The following is a 27,776-nucleotide window of genomic DNA, read 5'->3' on the forward strand; positions in this document are numbered from 1 at the left end:
CAGGGGGCGCCCGCGCGGGGGAGGAAGGGTCCCGGGCCGGGCGGGCAGAGGTCGGGTCGCCCTCACTGCGGCCAGTGGCGGGCGGAGGGAAGATGCCCAGGGCGGCGCTGCCGGGACACAGAGGCGGCCAGCGGCGGCCGGCTCTGGGGGGGTAAGGGGCGCGGGGGCCCGGGGCGGGGCTGAGGGGTGTCCCGAGGGGGGGAGGGGCTGATGGGGCAGGGGTCGGCGGGGAAATGGGGGGGGGCGCTGGGGGTCCCGCACAGCGCACTGGGGGGGGCGAGCTGAGGTGGGGGGGCCACTGTGGCCCGGGGGGGGGGGGCAGGTCGGGAAAAGCGCCGGGCTCCCCCGCCCCCACCCCTGAGGCGGGAACTATATATCGCGGCCGAGCCGCGCGTGCTGCACGCGGTCTCTCGGGGCGGAGGGATACAGGGTGGTCGGGCCTCCCCCTCCTCAGGTTGGCGCCGCGGAGGCGGAGCAACGGCCGCCGCGCGCGCCGAGCTGTGGGGAGGGGGAGTAACGGCTGCCGCGCGCTGCTCAGGCAGGGGGTAGTAGCCCCAGCGGTTCTCGGGGGGGGAGGGAAGGCGAGTGGAACAGCTGAGGCGAGACAGGAGCAGTGAGAGTGGCGGCGCCACAGGCGGGGGCGCGAAAAGAGAGAGGAACAGCCGCGTTTAGGTGTCGGGGGGGGGGGGGGGGGAGTCTGGGCCAAGGCGCCACTTAGAAGGGGGTGTGAACAGCGAGTAGAACAGCCGGGTCTCGGTAGGTAGGGGGAGGAGGTAAGCACAGAACAACAGCCTGTGGTGGAGGGGCAGGCGCTGCGGCGGGCGAGTGTCTGGAACAGCCGCCAGAGCCGTCACCTCTCGCAGGCGGGGGCGGGGCTGACCAGGAACCGGCGCCATCGCGGCGGGGGGCAAGAGTGAGAAGCCGGCGCAGGGAAGAGCCGGCGCTGCCCGCGGCGGGAGGAGTGCGCGGCGGCCGGGAAGAGCCGGTGGAAGTAGCCTGGGAGCCAGCGGCGGCTGCTGCTCAGTGATCGCGGCGGAGCCAGGAGGGAGCGGTCGCAGGCCGAGCCCCGGCCGAGATGGAGCGGAAGAGGTGGGAGTGCTCAGCCCTCCCGCAGGGATGGAAAAGGGAAGAAGTGACCAGAAAGTCGGGGCTCTCAGCCGGCAAGAGTGATGTCTATTACTATAGGTGAATGTGCCACGGGGGGCCATGGGGGCCGGGCCGCCCGCCCTGCCGCAGCCATGCGTTGCTGGAGCTGAATGCGCTTTGGGGCCCGCGGGAAGGTACAGTAGGCGCTCGGGGGGCCCCTGCCCGGTGCTGCTGTGGGGCCCGAGGGCGCAGCGAGCCTGGCCCGCCCACAGCTCTTACTCTAGGGGAATGTGCCGTGGAAGGGCTGGGGGGACGCGTCTGCCCTCCCTAGCCAGATCTGTTCCGAGTCAGCGCGCTGCGGGGCTGAACAGCCACCCTACCACGTTATAGATCGCAGGTGGCACATTCTTCTGTAGTAGTGACAGCGGCGTGGTTGGGTGAGCAGCCCCCCCAAAACCCTTCTTCTGCACCGCTGTCTGTTACCCGAGGGGGCCGCGCACTCCAGCATAATAGCTTGCTATAAATCATCTGCTGTTAGAGCCCATTGAGTTGGAAGAGTAGAGGGAAGAGAGGCTGACCTACCACAGTAATGCCTGTCACTGTGGGTAACTCTGTCATGGGGGCGGATGGTGCATGAAAAATATGGGATCTTAGAGCAACTGAAAACACTTATCCGTATCACTTTATCTGAATATGCTGTGGGGTGGTTGTAGGGTGGGCCATTGTGTCCAGGGAGATGTCACAATGATGTCTATTTCTGTAGGCAAGCCTGTTATGGGATCTCTGAGCATTGAGGGAGAGAGGTCAACCATTTGCTCTACCTCTGTGCTGTCTTTTACTAAAGATGAATGTGCTATAGGATCCTGGGGGGAGGCCTTAACCTACTATGTTAGCATGAAATCTATTACAATCAGTAACTATGCCGTAGGGGGAAGCATGTGGTATGTGCCCACACTGCCAGAATCATGTATATTAATGTAGTTGTATGTGTCACATGTCTGTGGGTGGAACATAATGCCCAGAGGGAATTCACAAGGGGCAGTAACACTGCACCCAGGACCTGCCAAACCTGCCGCTGTGATGTCTGATAGTTTAGGCAGAATAGCTGTTGGGGGGGCAGGGAACATGTTGTGCAAAGCTGGAGGAGTGCAGTATGAGTTCACCTAGTGCACTGAGCTAGCAGACAGGAACTTTGGCACTGACGACTAAGGAGATGTACACCATCAACTTCTGCTAAATCAGAGGTTTCAGTTTTAAAATCTAACCATTCTGGCTATGAAGAGATCTTTCAAAGTGTTAATCAGGAAAATGACATTTGCATTGAGTATTCAGATTGGAAAATATCAGCCCTTTTGTTGTTGCTCATAGGCTCTGCAACAGAAAGAAAAGACTTTTTCCAGCAATTTGAGTTTGCTGCTCAAAACGTAAGAGAGATACGTACTTTTTTCGGCGCTTGAGGGCTGGTCCTTGAAAATTAAGGCCATATATTGTTTGTCTATATTGAATTTTCCAGATATGTCAATTTTGCGAAAGAAAGAAAGAAGGTGTAATATGGCTTTCATACATTAACTAAATTTTGAGTTCATTCTGTTGCATTCTAAGTAATGCATTCTGCATTACTAAGTCCAGGGCTATACTTCAAATTTAGGTATCATAGCTGTGTGTTTTAGAGTTGTGAAAAAAAATCACTCTGCTGACTAGGGATGTGAAAGGTTAACATCACCTTAACAGGTGATGCTTACCAGTTTTGGTTAACTGGTGGGGTCTGGAGGTGCTCCCATATTGGGCAGGGGGCTGCTTCAGCCCTACACCGCTGGCCACAGGCAGGGGCTGCTCCAGCTGGCCTGAAGCAGCCTCTGCCCACAGCAGGCCTGAGCAGTCCCTGCCTGCAATGAGCGGGGGCGGAGGGGCATTCCATCCCAGCAGCAGGCTGGAGCAGCTCCCCTGCTCCCGCCCCCCCCCCCCCCCGCCTTCAAATGGTAACTGGTTAAACAATTAAATGGGATTCTATATCCCTACTGCTGACCTAGCTCCTTGTGTAGATTTAGCTACTCAGGGAGCTGGATTAACTACAGTGATGGGGGAAAAACATCATTGTAGAAAGTGTCTACATTATGGCAGTACAGATGCAGCGCAGTAGTGCCTATAGTGAGAGAGCGCGCCATGGGGCTTGTCTACGCTTCAAATGTGACAGCACTGCAGCTGCGATGTTTTCTCTGTGGAAGGTGTTCTCCGGTCACACAACTAGCTCAACAGAAGAATTCTTCCTTTGACCTAGTGCTGCATCCACGGGGTCTTAGGTCAGCTTAACTATGTTGCTCAGAGATGTGGATTTTTCACAGCTTTGAGCAACATAAGAATGGCCATGCTGGCCCTGTATTTCAAAGGGAAGTCTTCAAAAACAGACGGCTATACTTCAAATTTAGGTCATTGAGCCATCCACTCTCAACTTCTGGCAAACAAGGGCTAGATACATTAAGAGCACGATGTTTCATCTCTGTCCATCCTGGCTAAAAATAATTGATAGAGCTATCGTCCAGGAATTTTTCTAGTTATTTTCTGAACCTTGCTATACTTTTGGCCTTCTCAGCATCCCCTTACAAAGAGTTTCTCTGCATGTTGTGTGAAGAAGTACTTCCTTTTGTGTGGTTTAAACCTGCTGCCTTATTTATTGCTTTGGTTGACTACTAGTTCTTGCTTTATGTGAAGGAGCAAATAACACTTCCATATTTACCTCTATTATATTCCCTCATAGTCATCTCTTTTCCAGTCTCAGAAGTCCGAAGCTTTTTAATCTCTTCTCGTATGGAAGCTGCTCCATAATCCTAAGAATTTTGTTGTCATCTCTGTACCTTTTCCAATAACTTTTTTGAGAGAGGATAACCAAATATGCATGGAGTGTTCAAGATGTGGGCATACTATGGATTTGTAGAAAGGCATGATATTTTCTGTCTTAATATCTTATACCCTTTTACTAATGATTTCTAACACTAAACTTTTTTGACTCCTGCTGCAGATTGAGTAACTGGGTTGCTTTCATTATTTAATATAGATCAGCCCATAGAATGAAAAAAATGCTCATGTAACTTTTAACACCTCTGCTTTTTCTAATATTTGTTTATCTGATCATTTGTGTGTTCCATTACATATTGTATATGCACAGTAATTGTTCATGGAAGTTAGATGTTCAGTTGTGCACCAAAATGACTGGAAAGCAAGCTCCTTGTGCCATCTCAACACTTAAGAATTAACTCTCACCACAGTTGAATGGTGGTGACAGTACTTTTTCTGCAGTGTTCTTCAGTATAAGAGGACTGTACAGTAGTTCTGTGTTTGGAAGCGTAAGTTGGAAATTAACTCTTTACATAAAGCTTCCTTTCTGTAGAAGGGGAATGTGTTTGTGCTGGCTACAGGGGTCAGACAAATGCATTCCACTGTCCAAGATCAGCCTGGGATTGAGTCACTTTCAAAGGCTGGTTGGAAATTAGGCTTTCCCCTAAGCATGGTTCATGGATGGAATCCCAGCGGTTGCTCATCAGGGTGTGGCTTGTGGTAGAACAGTGACTTCAGAACTAAATTAACAGAGAGCAGCTGTGTCTACTTTTGTAAGAGCTCCTTAAAGAGTTTTGTCTAGAAAGGCATTCCCCAAGCAATTCTGTATGTCTTAACTCTGTATCATTCATTTCTTAGTGGGTTTCTTGCTCCCACAGTGTGCCAACCAGTATTCCTGTGAACAAACATTAAAAAATCAACTCAATCTGTGGGGATATACTTGATAACATTCTTCTGAGAAATTCCTCTCCTGGTAAACCTGAGCTCTGATAGTGAAGTTCACATGCCACAGGTGAACCATGCTGTTCAGTTATTCCACCTTAAATAAAGGGGCAAATTGTCCCATATTTTCTGTTTCTCCTCTTCCGTCAGTACTGGTGGATCTGTGCTCCACAGCCGTCTACCCACCAGCAGTGAGTGGTGAGGTTTCCAATGGCAGCTGTTGGTTGGGCAAAGCTGCAGCATGCAGTGCTGGCCACTCCCCATTCTGGTGAGTGCAGTCCCTACTGTGTGCTGGCTCTTAGCCAACAAACCCCCCTCATCCTTGCCCTATTTCTAGCCAGAACTGGCTGCTTGCTGCTGTGGCTGTTGAGTGCAGGCAAGCGGTGGCTGGTTGCCTATCGCCTCTGCTGCCCACCCATTGACCCTTTATATGGTCCACCTCTCACTGCATTCTCCCTGTTGTGCCCATTCACCCTTTAAGCCCTGCTGCTCCTGTATATCCCCCCCAATGGGCACATCCCACTCTTAGCACTATGCAAAGAACCAGCCAGAGTCTGCTTCCTGGACCCCTGTTCAGCCCCGAACCACCTCCTACACCCATCTTCCTGCCCCAGACGTGAGCCCCCTACACCCAAACTCATTCCTAGGCTTGCACCCTGAAGCCCCTCCTGGACTCCAGTCCCCAAGCCTGGGCTACGCCCAGAGCCCTTCCCACACTCTGAATCCTTTGGCCCAAGATCACAGCCCCAACTCCCTACCCCAGCCTGGTGAAAGTTAGTGAGATTCAAGGAGAATGGAGTGAGCAGGGTGAGGCCTCAGAGAAGGGGTGAAGCAGAGACATGGCCTCAAAGAAGGGGCAGGAAGGAAATGGGGCAAGGGTATTTGGGTCTGAGGTAGATCTTACATTACACTTAAATTGAAAAAGTGATCTCATGGTTAAAAAGGTTGGAGACCACTGCACTAGGATATAGTGACAGGTATCATCCTTACCAGTTCACTACTGTCAATACCCAAACCCCTCGTGGATTTAAGGACACTTTAGCCCAGGGGTGGCCAACCAGTTAGACACAAAGAGCCAATAGAGCTGTGGATAGTGGTGCAAAGAGCCACACATCCCTCCCCCAGAACCAGGCACCCCCAGCCCCTCCCCAACACAATGCCCTCCCCCAGATCCCCTCAGCTCCCCCCACTCTAACCCAATGCCCTCCCCCAGAGCCAGGCACCCCCAGGCCCCTCCCATTCTAACCCAATGCCTGGGTCTCACCGGAGCTGCCACTGTCACAGCCACGCACTTTTCCCTGCAGGAACTGGGGTGTGTGCACATTGCAGGCATGTGGCTCTGAATGAGTTGTAACCCTGAAAGCTGCATTTCTGTGAGCAAAGGGCCGCATGTGGCTCAAGAGTCACAGGTTGGCCACCCTTGCTTTAGCCTATGAACATTTCCCTTCTGCTCAGTATTCTGGTGCCTACTACATGTCAAGCTCCTACTGTCTCATTATCTTATGTTAAGAAACTAATGCGCATCACTCTTGCCAGTGGCTCCATACAGTGGGTGCTCCCTGCTCCTCAGCAGTCAGAGTGACCAATTTCCCTCTGTGTGTTGGTTGGTGGCCATTGTATGTGTGTGTAGGGGGGAGGGGAGGAGTTAACTACTGAACTGAGCTACTAATGATGTGCAGAGTGGTGTACAGTTAGTAGAGGGAGCATTAGTGGAGTCTTCCAGATCTGCGGCTATCTGTTTTATATCCACGGTTATCTGCATTCACACACATGAATGTGGATGTCCATGGATCACTCTTGCATATGTGAAATACAAATTTTGTTTCTGTGCGGGGCTTCTAAGACTCATGAGTGGGAGGAATTGTGGAAGAGGGAGGCGGGGGCACATAACTGTTGTATCAAATTATCTCTGTAGCTAGCGATGATATTTATTACTGTAGACAGATGTTAGTGTTAGGGGAAGCCAGCAAATAGGGGTCACCTGGCATTCATTGCAACTTATGAATCGTGTCTTACAAATATGACTTTGACAGTGGGGTGTGTTGGGAGGGAGAGATATGGGGGAGTATTGAGCAGCCTTTTTAGCTAGCAAGGGTAATGCTTACTACTAGGGATGAATGTGCCAGGGAGGTAGCACAAGAGTATATGCCTGTTATAGTGAGCTGAGAGCTCAGAACAAAGACATACAACTGCTGCAAGAGATAATGACTTAAACTGTAAATACTAAAGAACTTGAATGCACGGTCTGAGGCTGGCAAGTTGTAATACAAGTGCAAAGGGAGGAAAGAAACATTTTATGTATTGTTTTCTTTCTGCTTTTCTGATGGCAAGGGACGGTGCGGCTGGCTGGTCGTCATTTGCACTTAGGTTCCTGTCTCTGATTTCCTCAGAAAGCAGGCGAGATCTGTTCTCTCTTTGTCCATTACATTTCAATCAAGTTCTGTGAATCTCTGGTTAGTACTATGTATGCTTAATGGGAAAGGAAAAGGGGAGGAAACTTGATTAATAGGGGAGGTGGAAGGGAATGGGAATGAACTTGAGCTTGCAGTCAGTTCTCAAGAATGTAATGAGAATGCAACAAAGGGTGAGCTGCACATATAGAGCAGACACCTGGCAGTTGCTGACCAATGAATAGGCTGTGACGCATTCATTGTAATCTGCACCCAGAAAGTTTGTGAATAGCAAATGAGACTTTCTGGAAAAATACTGCTCTTTTTGTTAGTGCTGAGACAAGCCATGGAAGTAGATAATGTGATATACCTTTTGATGGACAAGCATAAAAATCATTTGTCTCTTTGGAGTTCCTTTCTTTTTAATAGTTGGCAAAGGGCAGAGAAGCCCCACCTACAAATTAATATTCACATTATTATAGCAGATTATTTGCTGAAGCTGTAAGTTTTCAGGAAGAGAGTTTTCCAAGACTCTAAAATTGTATATCAAAATTATGTATAATTGTCCTTTTGGGATGCTTGAAATTCATTTGGTTTCAAAAACATTAATGCTTAGAGAATTTTGACATTTTTGGTAAGCTGCAAAGGGAGAGGGGAAACTATGCCTTTTTTGGCTGCTTTGTGTTGACGCTTCCTAAGGCATGTGAGAGTTTTGTTCTATAGATTCCATAAACACAGAATTACTACTCTTGCGTTTCATGCCTCCAGAGCAAATCAAGTAGAAAACCTATTGCTTGGTGGTTTTTTTGACCCTCTGAGGTACCTGTAGGCTGTCTCAAGGGCTCTGTGTTCTACTGAGCATGCTCTAGCTACAAGATTCTCTGAGGCCCCAAAACACTCCACCAATTCCTCTAATAGTGATTAGTTAATGAGCTTCTCATTGGCTTCTGACTGTTACAGTGCTGGCTCTGATCTTTCACTACTCTTCAAGCAAGACTGTAGGTACAGTATCATTTTTTTGTTTGTTTTCAAGGCATGTAGTCAGAATAAAATAGATTTTTTCCAGCACTTAGATGCCTTTTTCTTAGCACTTTGGTCCAAACCCAGTGTTTTCCCCCCTTGTGGGTTTGGCAGAGATGCATCCTCAGAACTGTTTTAGGATGCATTTGTAAGCTACTTTCTCTTGTGAGTAGAGATTGTTTCACTCTTCAGGTTTCTACCTAGAATGAGTTGGAGCTGGTTCTAGGGATTGGGACTGCACATTGTTCAATACATCTGGTGCAGACTTGATTCTTTGGAGTCTCAGTTAGTCCAGATACTACAAGCACTTAGTCACCTCTCTGGCTGTCTTTGGTATTTTTGTTTCTCTCATGTCTCAGATCTTGCTAGTAGTTGCTTCTGATGGATTACACCAAAATGAGGCTCTCACCTTTCATGAAGTGGCAGGTTCTAGCACAGGCTGCTGCTAGTTAGGGCCCCCAGCTAAAAGTGTAGAATAGACTATTGAGCTCTAATAAAGTCTAGTTTCAAACAGTACAAGGTCTCTAGTGCTAGGATCTGTTATGGATCACCCCTTTTTAAGATGAGAAGATTACTCTTTCAGACCTACTCAACCTTTATTCGCATGCATGTTGGGATAAAAAAAAATCTGAAGGTGCTTCCAGAGAGGTCAGTGTACCTACAAGCAAGGCCACTGGATCGGAGTCTTTTGGTTCAAACTGGACATTCTGTAATGCTTGTGATGTCTTTGGCTTATGAACACTTCTCCCTATTGCTGAGACCATTGAAAAAAAGCAAGGAGTTATGTTGAATCTTCCATCTTTATTTTGAAGGTTGTTATGCAGGAAAAAAGGCAAGCTTATTTTCAATCCCTATCAGTCAGACTCTAAAGGTTGTAAGAGACATGCATAGGGAGAGGAATTTAGGGTGGCTGACATTAGATTTTATGAGGATATTTCACTTAAATTTTTGCTGAAACAAAAAACAGGACTGTGTAGCACTTTAAAGACTAACAAGATGGTTTATTAGGTGATGAGCTTTCGTGGGCCAGACCCACTTCCTCAGATCTGAGGAAGTGGGTCTGGCCCACAAAAGCTCACCACCTAATAAACCATCTTGTTAGTCTTAAAGTGCTACATAGTCCTGTTTTTTGTTTCAGCTAGACCAGACGAACATGGCTACATTTCTATTAAATTTTTGCTTGTGACACACATCAGAAGGGATGTTCGGTATTTTGATATGGTCTCTACTGTTCTCTCACTTTGCATCTCACAACAGAGAGCTTTTGGATCCATGGAGGAATGACTCTGCTTTCCCTCTCAGAGATTCTTCCCAGGCTAAGAGTTTTCTGTTTTGACTTCACTGATGATGACGAAGACTGTTCCGAGAGTCTTTGGGATCAGCTTTGTTCCATCTGAATTTGAAGAAAGGACTTATTGTAGTCTCATCTTCATGAGTCTTTTGGGAGACTTTTCTAGACTGGCCATATTTGGCTTTCCCACTCATGTTGGCCCTAGCTCTCTGGGGTTTTCAGAGAGTAAATCTGTTTATCTCATCTGGTTCTCTGTAGCTCTGTGGGATCTCTTTCACTCATTGCCTTTTCTAGAGTCTCTGGGCTTTGACTAGTTGGTCTGTTGCTGCTTCTCCCAATAGTCGTGTGACTGAGGTTCTTTGTATAAGTTTATTTCTTCAGATTGTTCTCCTTTAAAAGGTGCAAAGGAGCTAATTTTTCCACCAAGAAGAGATTTTTCTGCTTTGGTTGCCCTGAACGAAGATCCTGGAGAGGATGATACTAATATAGAAGTTGTCTTTCCAATGGGACGATGATTCTGCTTAGAGATCATTTCATTCCTGCATTACTAGACTCCTGTATCATTTATCCTGACAAGTATACATTTTCAAGAGGTGCTTTGCCATTTGTTAGAAACCTCAGAGATCCCAAATTTTGTTCATTAAGATCTCAGATTATCAGAAAAAAAGTAAGCTTTATTGGTAGCTTACAGTTGAGAAAAAAGTAATAATGTTCAAGTGGTTTTAAAAAACCCTTAAGATTTGTAATTTAGACCATCTTCTGTTTCTCCTAGGATTAGAAAAACAGTTAGCTTGCTTTGTGTCTCAAGTGGGTATATGAATCTTTGCAGCCTCCTTTACTGGACTCTTCGTTTCTGTAGCATCCAACGGGTATACTGTAAATCAGGCAGATAATCTAAGTCCTCTTCTAAATAAAAGGATTCTTAATTTTTCATAAAATGAAGAAATGAAGTTGTTACAAATTGTCATCTGAAATTTTAGCACGTAAAGCAGGGGTGCGGAACCTTTTTTGGATCAGGAGCCACTGATTCCCAGAAAAATCACCCAGGGGTCACACACAAATGAGAAGCAAAACAAAAAAACCTCAGGACTCCAGGGTTCCCCTAGCATTTCATCTCAGGGCGTGGAGGGGAGGGAACCAAGGCTCAGGGTTTACCCCTTAGGCTTGAATTAACTGGTGGCTGAGGGCTAATAGATTTTGTAAGGTCCGGTGTGTGGGAGGGGACTGCTGGGGAGCAGGGTTGGGCTGCAGGGTCTGGGCAAAAGGGAGGGTGCAGGAGCAGGGTGGGAGTGTAGGTTCTTGGGATTACAGAAGGGAATAGGGGATTGAAGTACCTATCTGGCACACCTCCTGGGAAGGCAGAGATGACTCTTTGCTTCCCTTCCATTTGTACATATGGTCCCCTGCCTCTTCCATTGGCCACGATTCTCAGCCAGTCAGAGTGATGGGGGTGGAACCTGCAAGCCAGCACAGAGTCATTCCCCTAGCCAAGGGCAGAGGGAACACTAGAATTGGCAGGAACCTTGAGAGGTCATCAAGTCCAGTCCCCTGCCCTTATGGCAGGACCAAGGACCACCTAGACCAGTGGTCCCCAACCATTTGGGGTTGCCGGGCGCCAGGGGGTGTGGCCGTTCGCCCGCCGGGCGCCCGGGGGGACGGGGCCCCCCCCCCCCCCATAGCCGCATTCCGGGGCCAGCGCTCTCCCCTCAAGCGCCGCGCGCCCGGGGCCAGTGCTCCCCCCCCCCCCCCCAGCACCGCGTGCCCGGGGCCGGCGCTCTCTCTCCCCCCCCCCCCCCCCCCCCAAGCGCCGCGCCACGCTCCCGGGGCTGGCGCTAGCGCTCTCTCCCCCAAGCGCCGTGGGGCTGGCGCTAGCGCTCTCTCCCCCAAGCGCCGCGGGGCTGGAGCTAGCGCGCTCCCCCCCCCCCCCCATGCACCGCGGGGCATGAATCCGCGGCGCCCCCGGGGCTGGCGCTCACCGTGCGCCCGGGGCCGACTCCGGCACCGCGCATGTGCCACATGCCCAGGGCCAGGCCAGCCCTGAGCACTTGGCGGGCGCAGAGAAATGCCCCTGCGGGCGCCATGGCGGGGACCACGGACCTAGACCATCCCTGATAGATATCTATCCAACCTGCTCTTAAATATCTCCAAAGATGGAGATTTCACAGCCTCCCTAGGCATTTTATTCCAGTGTTTAACCACCCTGACTATTAGGTAATTCCATAACTTCCACTGAAATCTGTTCTGCAAACTCCGTCTCAGATTTCAGTGTAAATGGAATTTTTCCAGGAATAAAAAAAGAGTATGAAGAACTTTCAGTCACTAACGGTTTGGTCCATAATAGATCCAAGGTTTAGTATACTGCCAGGCTAGTGAAAGGAGGTAAGCTTGATATCTGGATAATATGACTGAGATTTGTTTCTAGCACCACAGATCTTTTTTTTTTTTTTTTTCCGATTGTGTATTAAAAAGTTACCTGGCCTTTTTAAGCTAGCATATTAGTTTTGTTGCACTGAGTGAGGGATTTGGTTTTTGGGTGTGAATAGGTACATAAATGTGCTGAAGATGTAAATTGCCCCCATGGTATGCAGTTGGTGACTTCATGTGTGGTATTGTCCTCCACTTGGCTAGAGCAGAAACTGAAGTTTTAATTGCTACTGGTAACAAAGATGCTGGGAGATAAACGAGAGACAACTGATGAGTTGTTTGTATTTTTGTAATGGACAGTACTATATGGAGATGACTTTTTCAAAACTTCTTCTGCCTCTCAGTTTCACAGTGACATAGCTCTTGAGTTCAGTAGAGGTTTACTTCTGATTTACACCATTGTAATTGAGGAGAATTCTGCCCATTATTTAGTAACTCTTTATTACCATGTTTGTTTTATATAAATAATAAGAAAGTAGTTGGGCCACATATCGCAGAGCTACTTGGCTATTCTCCATCACATTAAATCAAACATTTAAAAGTGCATCTTTAATGCAGTGTCTTTCAGAGTTTAGATTTGTTCTGTTAATGAAAACAAAAGGTGTTACTTTCTGTCTTTACAGGTTGTCAGCTATATATTTTCTTCCTTCCTCACTGTTCTGTAATACTTTATTGTGGAGGCAAGTAATCACAGTGAAATCAGAAGTTTTAATAAAAAACTGTTTGTTACAAAGAGGAAGAGTGATGTGAAGCTCATGCTGCAGTTTTAACATAAATCTCATGAGAACTGAGGCTTTGAAGCTTGCACGTGAGACTGTGGGTAATCATAGAAGAGAACCCAGGAGGTCATCAAGGCCAAGCCCAACAAAATTATCCCAGCCAGCGTTTTGTCACGCCGGGACTTAAAAACCTCTAGGGATGGATATTCTACCACCTCCCTAGGGAACCCATCCCAGTGCTTCCCCCACCCCTCCTAGGGAAATAGTTTTTCATAATATCCAACCTAGTCCTTCCCCACTGCAACTTGAGACCATTGCTCCTTGTTCTGCCATCTGTCACTACTGAGAATAGCCCTTCTCCATCCTCTTTGGAACTCCCCCTCCTCCCCCGCTGCCTCTGTTAGAGGCAGCAAGTGGGAGGGAGGAGGGGGGGTCCTTCAAAACGGCAGCACCACATGGAGCCTTAGGACATACCCCAGACTCCATGCTGCACTGCCATTTGGAAACGCCATGTATCCCTAGGCTGCACACAGTGTTTCAAAGTGTCAGCACCGCGTGGAACCCGGGATCAGCTGGGGACTCCCCCTCTGACTCTGGGCTCCATGTGGCACTGCTGCTTTGAAATGCTACAGGGAGCCTGGTACCAGGCTTCCCACAGTGTGTCAAAGCAGCAGTGCCACATGGAGCCTGGCGTCAGTGGGGGAGTCTCCAGCTGACCCAGGGCTCCACATGGCACTTTAGCCTTTGAAGTGTTGCTGTTGCTATAGGTGCCCTATTGACTAATTGAATAGTCAGTGCAAAATGCATTTACTATTCAATTAGTCAAGTATTTAATATTTATCCCTGGTATCTACCTCTCCTCCTAGCTTAGGATCATCTGTGAACTTGCTGAGGGTGCAATCCATCATCTCATCCAGGTCATTAATAAAGATGAACAGGGCTCGACAATTAATGTAATCTACTTGCCCATGGTGAGTAGATTTTTAGCCCGGTGCAGCCACGCAGCGTAGTCTACGCATGTGCAGCGTGTGGTTCAGCGGCTGGCAAGCGAGGCTCGCCGCTGCTTGGTGAGCCCTGAAGATGAAGAATAAAACTAGCCCCAGAAGCGACCCTGGGGCCACTCTGCTTTATACCAACTAGACACAAAGCCATTGATCGCTACCCATTGAGCCCAACTATCTAGCCAGCTTTCTATCCACGTTACAGTGCATTTATCCAATCCATACTATTTAACTCACTGTAAGAATACTGTGGGAGACTATCAAAAGCTTTACTAAAGTCAAGGTACATCACATCCCCCCCTTCCCCATATCCATAGAGCCAGTTACCTTGTAGAAGGCAATCAGGTTGGTCAACCTTGGTGAATCCATGTTGACTCTTCCCAATCACTTTCCACTCTTCCAAGTGCTTCACACTGGATTCCTTGAGGATCCCCTTCATGATTTTTTGGGGACTAAGGTGAGGCTGAGCAGTCTGTACATTTCCAGATTGTCCTGTGCATCTTTTGCATTTTTCCAGTCGTCCACGACCACTTATCATCACCATGAGTTTTCAGAGATAATGGCCAATGGCTCTTCAATCACATCAGGCAACTCCCTCAGCATCCTTGGATGCACTAGATTCAACCCCATGGATTTGTGTATGTCCAGCTTTCCTAAATAGTAGTTAACCTGTTCCTTCTCCACTGAGGCCTACTTACCTCCTTCTCATACTGTGCTGCCCAGTACAGCAGTCTGGGGGCTGACCTTGTCTGTGAAAACAGAGGCCAAAAGCATTGTGTACTTCCAACTTTTCCCACATCATCTGTCATTAAGTCCCGTTCTCCCCCTCTCCCCCATCAGTAAGGGTCCCAAACCTTCTCTAAGCACCTTGTTATTGCTAACATGCCTGTAATGTGTTGGAAGCAGAATGTTCAGGATCAAGTTCAGGGCTGGTGTAATTTGGGTGCCTCCCTTATAAACCTGAACTGAATTTGGCTTTTGATGTGTAGAACAGGAGAATGTGTTCTTCCCCTCTCTCTTCCCTAGTCACTGCAGGAGAGTGAAGGGGAGCCTAGTAGGCCATATCCACACACATCCATATAGAGTGAATGAGTGAGAAGGATGGTGAGGGGGTTTACTCTTGGTTGCCCAGTGTTTTCTTCCTGCCACAGAGAGGGTAGGTTTTTTTTTTTTTTTTTTTTTTAATGAAACAAACATTCAGCTCAGCCAGAGCCTAGGAAGTTTAATTTTTCTCTCTGTTCCCTCTATTTCTCTAGCCCAAGTGGGAAGAAGTTCCGAAGCAAGCCTCAACTGGCCCGTTACCTGGGGAGCTCCATGGACTTGAGCTCTTTTGACTTTCGCACAGGCAAAATGCTGATGAGTAAGATGAATAAGAACAGACAGAGGATGCGCTATGACTGTTCTAACCAAGCCAAAGTAAGAATAACTTACAGTGGAAGGACTGGGGTTTTGCTATATTCTTGTTGGTACAGATACTGTTTTGCAAGTATCATGCACAGATTTAGCCTTTGAATTAATGTTTGTATGTGGAAGTTGTGTGAGACCAAAGTCATATCTGGGTCCTAGGCCCTCTTGTAGGTAGATCTGGTCTAACCAAAACTGATAAATGTTTTCATCCGTAAGAGTGTTGAGTTTAACTTTGCTGTTGGAAAAATGTGTGGGTTTTTTTTTCCTTTTGTTTTGCATCTTTAGGGTAAACCTGACTTAAACACTGCACTCCCGGTCAGACAGACAGCCTCAATTTTCAAGCAGCCTGTCACTAAGATCACAAACCATCCTAGCAACAAAGTGAAGAGTGATCCTCAGAAAGCTGTGGACCAGCCCCGCCAGGTGAGGTTTGCAGTCTTCCTTCTGTATAACAGTGGGTACATGTACACTAGCACCTTGTTGTATTTGATCAGTGTCATGGAACCTGTTACAAATTGATTATCTCCTAACCAGTGTTCCCTGTAAGCTGTGCACTTCTGCGGATACACAGGAGAGATTCCAGTGTTGCCTAGCTGATTAGCAGAGCACCCACAGCTAGGTTTGTGTTTCTCCTGGTGGTGCACATTTGCATATGCCTTTGTGTACATAACATTCTGCACATAGATGAAAAAGATTAGAGGGAACATTGTTCCTAATCCTGTTCAAAACATTTAATTATGTAGTGTAGGCATGTCTTTTATAAATAGGCTGCAGCCTCCGTCAGAATAAGTGTTTCACTATGATGGTTAAAGTGGTCTGATGATCTGCTTTACACACTGAGTGTTCATAACCAGTTTTATGGACAAACTATGTTGTAAATAGATTCCCTGTTGTGTATTTTATAGTATAGATATGGCCAATTTTTTTTTTTTTTGAAGATTCACACTGTTCTAGTACAGGCCACCATCTGGTCTCCATTTCACATAACAGAGATTGCAGTTTACTCCCCCCCCCGGGGCAAGCCTCTCCTAGTAACTTTAGTGTTTTCACCCGGTTCCCTGAAGTTAGAAATTGTCATCTCCTAGAATACTTGGTCATCATGTGAATGTCAGTATTAGCAGTCACATTCAGGTTATAATTTTGCTTGCAATACTGACTATTTACCAATTAGTGGAGACTAGGGATGTTAACTATCTGATACAGAGGCAGCAAAGGGACAGAAGAAGCAGTTCAGTGGATCGTGTCCTCTTGAGGACCTGGCTTTTAAGCCAACTCCCCCTAAGCATTGGCTCTCGCCTGCTCTCCCTACCATGCTGCCTCTATCTGGTTTTATAATAGCATTGTCCAGAAGACACACAAGGTGGTTTTGAGGCTTTTCCTGCATTTGTCCAATTTACTTTCTTTTACCCTTCTAAACATTGAGGGTGCTGGTGCAAGCTGATTATCACTGTGGATCTTTTTGTTCACTTTCTACTTTATTCATCTCTAGATTCTGCTCTATTGCATGTTCAACAATCCTTGCTGCTGCTAGATTAAAGTTTCCTAATGTTTTACCTGTGGCACTTTCTCCATTCTAGTTTTGTTCAGACTTGCCCCTACTCTTCCTTCTAATTTTGGAAATAATGCCCAGGCCAGATACTTAACTCTTGGACTTGAAAATTATGGGCTTAGAGATTACCTCCTGAGGTTTGGAAGTTAAATCTCCTAGTCTGCCACTTAGAAGCTGAGAGCATTATTGTGAAAGGCCCACGGGAAGTAATTTAGATTGTGTCACAGTTTGGGTCTTCTGGTGGTATGAGGTGAGCCGGGAGACTTGTGTATTTGTGTGGTTCTTGGCTGGCCTAGAAGAAACTGCTTTTTGGTGCAGAAAAGCTAGTATTGCCGTCAGGCAAATTGGTATAGTCCTGTAGCAGTCCACTGACTGGTCTCTGGATTGTGATTTGAATATGGACCCAGCTGTAATATTGCCTCTTCTTACCAGATATATTAGGCGATACCTTCTCTAAATGAAAAGCTTCATATCTGTTGATTAAACTACTGCATTGATTTTATTTGGTCTTTACCTTGGCTGTGACTTGAATTGCTCTGCCGTCTTTCTTTAAAAGTAACTCTGAAGCAAAGTCATGGAACAATTCTTTGGAAGCTACCATAGAGCAGATTGGTGGGTCAGCCAAAAAGAATACTTACCAAAAATACTGTCTCATACCATTTACGTTAACCTAGTGGTGCAGAGGAAAAGTTTGGAAATTCCAGAATGAAGGCAAGGAGGCAACTTTTTTTAAAGACAGTAAATCAAGAGAGAACTATTGTGGTGATTCTTCCAGTCTTGGAGCTGCTTTGTTGATTGACTGATGGAAATGCAAGCTATACCCTTTCTGTAGACTCATCTGAGTTTTTCTTACAGTAATGCCAGATATATCAGCTCCAGTTCTCAATTCTATAGAATTCCATGGCAGGCAGGTGCTTTGCTGTGTTTCTGTGTTGTTTTGCATGAGTGAATTAATGCTTTCTTTGTTAGCTCTTCTGGGAGAAGAAACTAAGCGGACTGAATGCCTTTGACATTGCAGAAGAACTGGTGAAAACAATGGACCTTCCAAAGGGTTTACAAGGTAATTAGACCATTCTTCTAACTGTAGGCCTGGCACTGTTGTAATAGCTTTGTGTTTTGAAGGTACTATGGGCTTAACCACTTCCTGTCAGGTGTTTGGCACTTTGTGGTAGGAGGAACTTCAGAAGGAATTGGTTGTGACTGAGGTCAGTCTAAAATTCATTGTACTTAGCCCTGAGGGATCTTGAGGGACAGTAGGAGAAAGTGGCATGTCACTCAACTTGTACTCAGTTAAGGAGCTCTTTTGACAGATCCTGAAGGAAGTTTCAGCCAGTCATCCTCATGTGGGAGGATAGCTGTGATAGACTGAAAGCCCTCGAGATTTAAACTGGGAAAAAGAAGTAAATAAGTGTATCATTTTAAAATATAAAGGAATTGCTATGCCTTTATATTAGCCAGGGTCTCTTTAATGTATGTTGTACAGAAAAATGTGCTGACTTTTAAAGTATAAAGCTCTTCCACTTATTATAAAATAGAGACTGTGGCAGCCTGTATTGTTTTTGGTTATTTCTGTTAAATTGGTGGAAATTACAGAATTTTTCTCTTTAGGGGTTGGACCTGGTTGCACAGATGAAACCCTTCTGTCTGCGATAGCCAGTGCCCTGCACACTAGCACTATGCCCATCACTGGACAGCTCTCTGCAGCTGTGGAGAAGAACCCTGGAGTTTGGCTAAATACCTCACAGCCACTCTGCAAAGCATTTATGGTGACGGATGAAGACATTAGGTATTAACCAGAAATGTCACTGGGTTTTTTTATGGAATGTTTTATAGGGGTAAAACCGCTAATCCCCTTTTTATCAAAGCTAAGCTTATACCTGATAGATGAATATGGTTCAGTGGGTTTATTTGGTTGCTTTAAATTAGTGTGTCAAATTGTTATTAACTTGATTTAATTAGAAATGAAAGAAAAGAATGTTAGCTCTGACTGTTGTGTTTGGACTTGGATAATTTTTCCTCTTGAATCTTTTGGGGAAAGAAATATTCTGTCACTCTGGTAGAGGACAACATTGCACACTTCTGCTTTTCTCTAGGCACCTACCACTTCTAATCGCCAGAGAACTATCATCTTCCATTTTTTATCCGAGTTTACATTTAGAAACCATATTCATTAAGCACAGACTGTGTTTGCAGAAAAAGCAAAACTGGCCAAAGCACAGCAAGCACTGTCACCGGTGGCAAGAAGGAATTGAGGGTGGAGGGAGTGAACAGCACACTTTTCCCTAGTGCTATGATCTTGTGCGTGCTTCTAGAACCAATGTAACCTTCACTGATGCTCTTCTGTGGTCCATGTTGAATTCTTCTCAGCATCCATCTCATTCAGTGTGGTACTGCTTGGGAATTTCCTGACACAGAACAATAACTCAAAGGAGAGGTTACTCATCTTTATACAGTAAATGGAATTTTTTTGGCCCTATGGATGCTCTGCTGTCTTACATCCTTTCCCTCTGCTCCAAAATCATTCTCTCTCAACTTCATGGTTGAGAAGGAACTGGAGCAGCAACATGTCCAACCTTCGTCTGCTGGAAGACAAGGATGTATAGGGCATAGTCATGCACCTACAGATACTACTGACAATCTCCAGTCAAGATCACACAGGTGCATGCACATTCTGATACAGAGCACTCATAGGAACAAAATATCTCCAAATTCTCCAGTTGCTGTACAAGATAAGTTAACCTCTTCTGTCTACATTGTAGGCATTGGTTTTGTTATAGCTCCTTGTTGCAAGTTTCCAACCCTTTTTTCCTTTTAGAGACATGTCTAAAAATTCTTACTCTCAAAGAAGTGAGACTGCTGCATAGAGTGGTATCTGCAAAAAAGAGAATATTACTTGCTTTGGATTTCTGCTTCATTGAGGATATTGTATAGGATTCTCAATTGCCTTGCTATCTCCACAGAGTTTGGAGGTTACTTTTCTTTTGAGTTGCCTTTCTTCGGAGCGCCCTTTTGATTTGGTGTTTCCTTGCTCATTCCAACAAGTAGACTGGATCATTCTGAAGGCAGCATTTGTAGTCGGGAGGGCTGGAGCATGCTGAGTACTAAGGGCCGATTTGTACTGTTTTAATGCCTTGGAGTAAAAAATCTTCAGTAGTGAAGTTCTGCCAGGTTCAGGTTAAAAGACTAAGAACCAGGAGTGAAAGATTCTATGAGACCATTATAGAAAAAGAATCGTGAGACAACTATTTATCTTTCACCTGGCAGCCTTGTACAGTGACAGATTTAAATAAATGAAATGTAATTCTTCCCCACAATTCAAACTTCTGACCTTGCTTGCTGCAGAGTCTGACCAGTATGTCTGACTGGTCTCTAGTTTCCTTGTAACTTGCACTGAAATGCAAAAGAAATAGGTTTGTCTCCCCCATGGGTGCGTCTACATTGTACTCTAAACTCGAAATAAGATATGCAATTTGCACTATGCAAATTGCATATCTTATTTCAATAGCATTTCAAAATCGGCTATTTTGAAATTTGGAGTGTCATATTTCCATTCTTACACCATTCCTACCCATTCTGGCTAATCCATTCTTCATGAATTTGTCTAGTTCTTTTTTGAACCCTGTTAAAGTCCTGGTCTTTCCAACATCCTCTGGCAAGGAGTTCCACAGGTTGATTGTGCGCTCAGTGAAGAAAAACTTCCTTTTCTTTGTTTTAAACCTGCTGCTTATTAATTTCATTTGGTGGCCCCTAGTTCTTTTATTGTCGGAATAAGTAAATAACTTTTTCTTATTCACTTTTTCAATACCAGTCATGATTTTATAGACCTCTACCATACTCCCCCACCCCCTAGTCTCCTCTTTTCTAAGCTGAAAAGTCCAAATCTTTTTAATCTCTCTTCATATGGGACCCATTCCAAACCCGTAATCATTTTTGTTGCCCTTTTCAAAACCTTTTCCAGTGCCAATATATCTTTTTTGAGATGAGGCTACCAGATCTGTACTCAGTATTCAAGATGTGGGAGTACCATGGTTTTATATAGAGGCAATAAAATATTTTCTGTCTTATTCTCTATCCCTTTTTTTAATGACTCCTAACATTCTACCGTAAAATCTCGAGTATAATGCACACCTATGTATAATGCGCGTCTGCCTTTTAAAGGTCAGACTTCTTGAATAAACTAAACTTTTATCTATAATGCGCACCCCCATTATACTAGAAATTTTAGTATGCATAGGAAGGAAGGGGCTCGCGCCTGCCTCGGGGCTCCCTACCCAGCTGAGCTCGCGCCTGCCGCGGGTCCCCCTGTCCAGCTGAGCTCGCGCACGCTGAGCTCATGCCTGCCACTGGGTCCCCCTGTCCAGCTGAGCTCGCGCACGCTGAGCTCATGCCTGCCACTGGGTCCCCCTGTCCAGCTGAGCTCGCGCACGCTGAGCTCATGCCTGCCACTGGGTCCCCCTGCCCAGCTGAGCTCGTGCCTGCTGGGGGAGCCTCCCCCGTCCAGCTGCTGGCGTGCCTTGGTTGCGCCTGCCAGCCCCAACCCCCAGCTCAGCCAGTGCCTTCCCCTTTTCCCCTCCCTCTCCCCCGGCCCAGCTCATGCCCGCCGAGTGTGAGTTTAAAAATTAAAAAAAAAAAAAATCTCCTATACATAACGCGCACCCCAACTTTGATGCTAAAAAAAACCCAGGAAAAAAGTGTGCATTATACTTGAGATTTTACGGTATTTTCTTTTTTGACTGCCACTGCTCACTGAGTGGATGTTTTCAAAAAACTATCCACAATGACTCCAAGATTTTTCTCTTGAGTAGTTGTAGCCAAATTAGTCCCCATCATATTGTGTGTGTGTGTGTGTGTGTGTGTGTGTGTGTGTGTGTGTGTGTGTGTGTGTGTGTGTGTGTGTGTGTATATAGAGGGGGGGGGGGAGAGAGAGAGAGAGAGATGGGATTTTTTTCCAATGTGCATTGCTTTATATTTATCAACATTAAATTTCATTTGCCATTTAGTTGCCCAATCACTTAGTTTGGTGAGATCTTTTTGAAGCTCTTCAGTCTGCTTCCAAACTTTGACTTGAAGTGCAGCTGCCAAGTGACTATGCCAGGGGTGTGAAAACCTTTTGGCCTGAGGCTATATTGTGTACTGAAATTGTAGGGAAGGCTGGAGGAGGCTGTGCTTCCCCAAACAGCCAGGCATGGCTTGGCACCCACCCCATCCAACCCCTCTGCTCTCCACCCCCATCTACCTTCCTTTCCCTCTTCCCCCACAGCCCCCAGCTGCCCGTGCCACTCAGAGTACTGGGGTTCATGGTGCAGCAACTGTGTCACCCAGGTGCTGGGGGAGCTGAGGCTGCAGGGAGGGGGGCAGGATGAAAGGGGGAGGGGCTGGAAAGGGGCTTTCCCGGAGTTGGGCTGACTCCTCCCATTCAAGGCTGTCCCAACCCTGCTCCCAGGGACCAGACTGAAAGGTCTGATGGACTGCTGGTTTGTCGCCCACTCCCCCCCTCACCCCCCCACCGATTATGCTATTTAATATGCATTTCTGCTGTGTTACAGTAATAATTGATTTGACTCCTGGGAAACTCTGTGCAGATTTACAAGAGAATGTTTTTCTATGTTTTGCATGTGTAATATATGTATAAATAAACACAGAAACCTGTGTTAATACATTGTTCTGATTGCAAAATCAAGCACACAAACATTAGCAAACGCCAGAGGTGCCTTTGAAACTTTGCATTTGAACCTTTTATGCATATGATTTATGCCAAGGCAGTTACTTGACATGCAGAATTTCAGCCCAAGTGTTTGTCAGCTGAAAAACAGGTTGTATAGTGGGAAGTGTTAGACAGTGTTGCTACCGGCTCCACCCATGATATATTAAAACTTGACATTGTGACTTTAAAATATTCTGTTTTTTAAAAGAGAATCACTCTTCTCCAGCCTCACAGCTGAGGCATTAGCACTCCTTCCCTCGAATTTGGCAGCTGTGAAAAGTAATAAGTGTTTGTTGTTTTTGTGCAGGAAGCAGGAGGAGCTTGTACAGCAGGTGCGGAAGAGGCTCGAAGAGGCACTGATGGCTGACATGCTTGCCCACGTGGAGGAAATAGCAAGGGATGGTGATGCTCCTTCAGAGAAGGACGGGGGTGATGAAGAAGGGGAGGAAGAGGAGGAGGAACAAGATCATGACCAGGAGATGGAGAATGTATAGTCCAGGTAATGTAACCAAACTGTTACCTCCTTTCTCCCGTCCTCAAAAATTATTGCCCACCCCTGGTCTAGTAAGTATCAGTAGGAATGTTTTATGCAAGACATGAGAAGTCATTCTTCCGCTCGTGCTGATTAGGCCTCAGGTGGAGTATTGTATCCATTTCTGGGCACCACATTTCAGGAAAGATGTGGACAGTGTGCTGCGGCGGTCAAAAAGGCAAATAGAATGTTAGGAATTATTAAAAAAGGGATAGAAAATAAGACACAGAATATCTTACTGCCCCTGTAAAAAACTATGGTACGCCCACATCTTGAGTACTGTGTACAGATGTGGTCTCCTCACCTCAAAAAAGATATCTTGGCCTTGGAAAGGGTTCAGAAAAGGGCAACTTAAAATAATCAGGGGTTTGAAATAGGTCCCATATGAGGAGAGAATAAAGCGACTGGGACTTTTCAGTTTGGAAAAGAGGAAACTGAGGGGGGATATGATAGAGGTATATAAAATCATGAGTGGTGTGGAGAGGGTGAATAAAGAAAAGTTATTCATTAGTTCCCTAATATAAGGACTAGAGGACATCAAATTAAATTAATGGGTAGCAGGTTTAAAACTAACAAGCGAAAGTTGTTCTTCACACAGCGTTTAGTCAACCTGTGGAACTCCTTGCCAGAGGAAACTGTGAAGGCTAGAATTATAACACAGTTTAAAGAGAAGCTAGATAAATTCATGGAGGTTAGGTCCATAAAAGGCTATTATCCGGGGGTGAGAGTGGTGTCCCTGGCCTCTGTTTGTCAGAGGCTGGAGACGGATGGCACAAGACAAATCACTTGATCGTTGTCTTCGGTCCACCCCCTCCAAGGCACCTGGCGCTGGCCACTGTTGGCAGACAGGCTGCTGGGCTAGATGGACCTTTGGTCTGACCCAGTACAGCCATTCTTATGTTATGTTCTTACCAATTGAAGAAGGTCCAGAGAAGAGCAAGAAAAATGGTTAAAGGTTTAGAAAACATAACCTATGAGGGAAAATTGAAAGAACTGGGTTTATTTAGTCTGGAAAAGAGAATGAGAGGGGACAGAATAGCTTTCAAGTACCTAAAAGGCTGTTCCAAGGAGGAGAGGGGAAAATTCTCATTTATCCTCTGATAGGACAAGAAGAAATGAGTGTAAATTGCAGCAAGGAAAGTTTAGGTTGGACATTAGGAAAATCTTCCTAACCGTGAGGGCGGCTAAGCACTCTTCTAAAGTGCCTAGGGAGCTTGTGGCATCTCCATCATTAGAGATTTTTAAGAGCATATTAATGAAACATCCATCAGGGATGGAAGACAATACGTGGTCCTGCCATGCATGCAGGGGACTTATCTTGATGACTCTTGAGGGTCCTTCCCGGTCCTCTGATTCTTTAGTATGCACTTAAAAGCAATTACTTCCCTCTTTAAATATATGCACATTTAGTTGAGCATGGATGTTTGAGCTGTTTAATTTTCAAACTTTATCTCACTCAAACTTTAGTCTCAAAAGGTAGGAAGCAGGAGGGGTCTTAATGTGAAACTAATTTGGGAGACTTCGTTCTAAATTGACAGGAGACTGTCATAACAGTAATCACAACTGAGATGAACTCTCTTTGGACATTCTCTCTAGGCCGGGAGTGAGTGAGATGTTAACGGAGACATATCTGGAGTGAACTTGCACTGTCACACTTTTGTAGCTATTCTTTGGATCACATAGAGGATTTTGTTCTCCAAGATTATCACTTGGTACTTATCACATGCTTAATACACAACCCAGATACGTGGGTGCATTTTGAAGGAACACTAATTATTTCCATGTGCTGCTAGTTTTAACTAATACTATTTTTAAAAAAATCAAGCAGTGGTTTTATCTTCAACGCTTCACATAGTGCCAAACCAATAGATCTTCATTTAGTATGTGGTGTTGCAGTGCAGTATCCAAACACAATAAGACATGTTATGGAAGGAAAGCCAATGTATTTTTTTCTTGTTCCTTTGCTTTATTACAACCATAGCCAGGAACTCTATGTATGTATCATCATATAAGTTTATGCAGTGAAACAAAAACAGTGCTCAATGACTATTTAAAGTTTGATCATTTTAAGTTCTATCCGGGGAAAAGCAACCAGTAATCTGTCCCTGAAATAAGAGCCTATGTCCTTGCTGCTTTGCTACATAGATTGTAGACTTTTGAGCTTCTTAGGAAAGAAAGAAACACTGAGGCTGTGTCTGCGTTGGCAAGATTTTACACAAAAGCGCGCAAAAACTTGCTGCCTGTCTACACTGGCCGCAAGTTCTTGCGCAAGAACACTGACGTTCTAATGTAAGAAATCAGTGCTGCTTGAGCAAGAACTATGATGCTCCTGCTCAGGAATAAGCCCTCTTTGGCTTCTTGCGCATGAACAGTTGCTCATGTAGACAGGCTACATGAATTTCTTGCGCAAGAAAGCCCGATGGCTAAAATGGCCATCAGAGCTTTCTTGCGCATGAGAGCATCTACACTGGCACGGATGCTATTGCGCAAAAGCACATGCCAGTGTAGATGCTCTCTTGTGCAAATACTTTAACGCAAGAACTCTTGTGTTGAACGTATTTGCGCAAAATCTTGCCAATGTAGACGTAGCCTTAGAGGATGACAGTGCTGAACATGAGCAAGAAAGAAAAGAAAGTCCTCCTGGGAGGCAGTGATATCTGCCTGTCAGTGCCATGTTGGGTCAGAAGTGATCTTTGTTTTTCCATAATCATTATTATGGGGTCCATGTGGGATATGGAAGATGCTGTCTTCTATTTGGGCTCCCTCCTCTTTCTTCTGTTGCCACTTAGAATAATTGTAACTTTATTTGAGCAGTCTGTATCTTTCACTCCTTTCTGGTGAAGCAGTCCAGCAACAGCAGCCAGTCAAATAAAACAACATATTACTGTGATGCAAATTGGGCCAAAGAGGCAGTCATGTTGAAGATCTAGATGAGATCCTTTAAGAGATCACTTGCTACAAAAAATGTAAAGAAGTCTGATGATTTACTGAGTGTTTCTTTCTTCCTCTTTCTTCCAGGGAGTTCCGTCTAAGAATCCCTTGTCTAAAACCCTATCAGCAGGGTCAGCACAACTATTTACAAACCCAAGAGTGTCTACAGACTAAATTGCACCAACCATCCAACTGTACCTTTGAGCATGTTCAAAACCACTTCAGGAAAAAGTTGAGAAGCTGATTGCTCATTAATTGCTGGGTATTTTTGAAGATGAACTTGACTAAACTATATTTCTCCTTCCTTTTCTAAAGGGTCAGGGGAATACAAAAGTGTGAAGGGAAATAAAGGAATGCAAAAAAGGGGGGGAAACCTAAAACTTGAAACCAAATTCCCTTTTATTCATGGGTCAATAATATAAAGGAGTCAAATTTTTCCAGACTCTTCTATCATTGTACCTTTTAACAGTGACCTAGAGAAACCATTTTTCTCACCCTAACACACAAGGGGAGGGCAAGAGAGATGCTCTTTCACTCTGTAGCCACTATGCTACAGGCTACCCGTTCGTACCAGACTGTATGTTGTAGATTCTCATTCTGTATGTGAATTCAGGACACTAGATTTCGTTTTCCTCTCAAAATTAGAATGGACTTAATGAGTAGTCTTTAGAGATGAAAAGCTGGTACCTCTTCCAATTCAGCCTGTAATGAGTTTGGAAAGTTACACTCTATGAATCAGTTTTGTATCAGAGACACCCTGTTTCTATACCTAGTTCCAACACTGCATTGGTTGCCAATACTTGGCATGGAAGCCTGTGTGTCCAGACATAGCTCATTAGGTGTTTCAGAACTAAGTATATCGATGGCTGTAGTGACTTGGTGCAAGTCTGGTTGGAGACACCTTTTCAGCTAAAACAGAAAGTACAGTAGGACTTATTTCTGGACAACGATGAGGAAAATTTCCTCCTCTCTTTTCAGGTGCCAAGTATCCCAGTCTCTGTTTTAGTATATGTGGAGTGAAGGAAGTCCAGTCCCATAGACTTTTCTGTACAGCTGCACATGAATGCAGTAATATTCCGACCTCTCTTAAAAACAAGAGAGGCAAAAGTTTTTGACTTTTCTATAATATCTAATGATGAATCTAATGCTTTTTATTGACTCTTTCTTACTTGCATGTGCAGTGGAGTAACCAGCATTCTTTGTCCAACAGTGAAATGATGTGAAACTTGCCTTAATGTGTTCATAAGTATTTGGCTTCACCATGGGTACCTTGAATTATTCCTCAATCTCTTCTTGTGCATCTTTAAGCAGATAGAGAGGGAAACTAGTGACGGATGAAAATGAATCATCTAGGAGGGATGGACTGAGGAGATGGGGAAGATCTGAGTTTATAGATTGAAGAAAATATCCATTTGGATACAAATTCTTTTTGTCTTTGGATATCCATGAATAATTTGTGCTTGCAAGTGTCCATTGACACTGAGAGTATAGTATAAAAGTTGGATTCAAATACTGCACTTCTGTCAGTTGTATGAATTTCTGGTCTCTCTCAGTTTAGGACAGAAGTAGTCCTAGAGTCTCTATCATAGAGGAATGTTTAGCAATAACAGTGAGGGCCCAGGGGCATTTCCTGGAAAGTAATTACCACCTTTGGCGGTAGTTCTATTCAAGCCACTATGTTATCTGAGAAATGTCCCATGTCAAAGAGACTAATGCTATATTAATCCTTTCCTTTAAAAAAAATTCCACGGGATTGTTCATCATTTAGAGTACTACAAGAAGGCTGGATTTGTATCTTACTGCTGCTGTTGCAGGCATTGCTTTGGCAGTGGTACAGCTGCCAGTTAGAATTATTTTCATTTTTGAAGTCTTGTTACAGTTTTTATTGTGTAAACCTGTCCTCTGTAATTCATTGTGTTCAATTAAATGTTTCTTTCAGAAAGTAGAA

General features: G+C 45.3%; 1 protein-coding gene across 5 annotated transcripts; it reads left to right on the plus strand.

Moving 5' to 3' along the window:
• Positions 1-27,776, plus strand: MBD3 (methyl-CpG binding domain protein 3). Of its 5 annotated transcripts, none has more exons than XM_075903255.1 (8): positions 37-151; positions 864-1,185; positions 14,962-15,121; positions 15,398-15,535; positions 17,631-17,721; positions 18,270-18,447; positions 22,673-22,864; positions 25,916-27,776. In XM_075903255.1, the coding sequence occupies exons 2-7, from the start codon at positions 1,076-1,078 to the stop codon at positions 22,857-22,859; spliced, it is 864 nt and encodes a 287-aa protein (XP_075759370.1). In that variant the 5' UTR covers positions 37-151; positions 864-1,075; the 3' UTR covers positions 22,860-22,864; positions 25,916-27,776. The 5 variants fall into 5 exon arrangements, with proteins under 5 accessions (XP_075759372.1, XP_075759370.1, XP_075759371.1 ...); XM_075903256.1 differs by lacking the exon at positions 37-151 and adding an exon at positions 12,609-12,665 and having other exon boundaries at positions 685-1,089; XM_075903257.1 differs by lacking the exon at positions 864-1,185 and having other exon boundaries at positions 1-151.

Source organism: Pelodiscus sinensis, chromosome 19, assembly GCF_049634645.1.
Source record: "Pelodiscus sinensis isolate JC-2024 chromosome 19, ASM4963464v1, whole genome shotgun sequence".
NCBI classification, from domain to species: Eukaryota; Metazoa; Chordata; order Testudines; family Trionychidae; genus Pelodiscus; species Pelodiscus sinensis.

Coding starts and splice junctions, on each gene's coding strand:
- MBD3 (XM_075903255.1), top strand. CDS start 1,076: ATGGAGCGGAAGAGGTGGGAGTGCTCAGCCCTCCCGCAGGGATGGAAA. Junction 17,722..18,269: donor CCTTCCAAAGGGTTTACAAG/GTAATTAGACCA, acceptor TTTTCTCTTTAG/GGGTTGGACCTGGTTGCACA. Junction 18,448..22,672: donor GTGACGGATGAAGACATTAG/GTATTAACCAGA, acceptor GTTTTTGTGCAG/GAAGCAGGAGGAGCTTGTAC.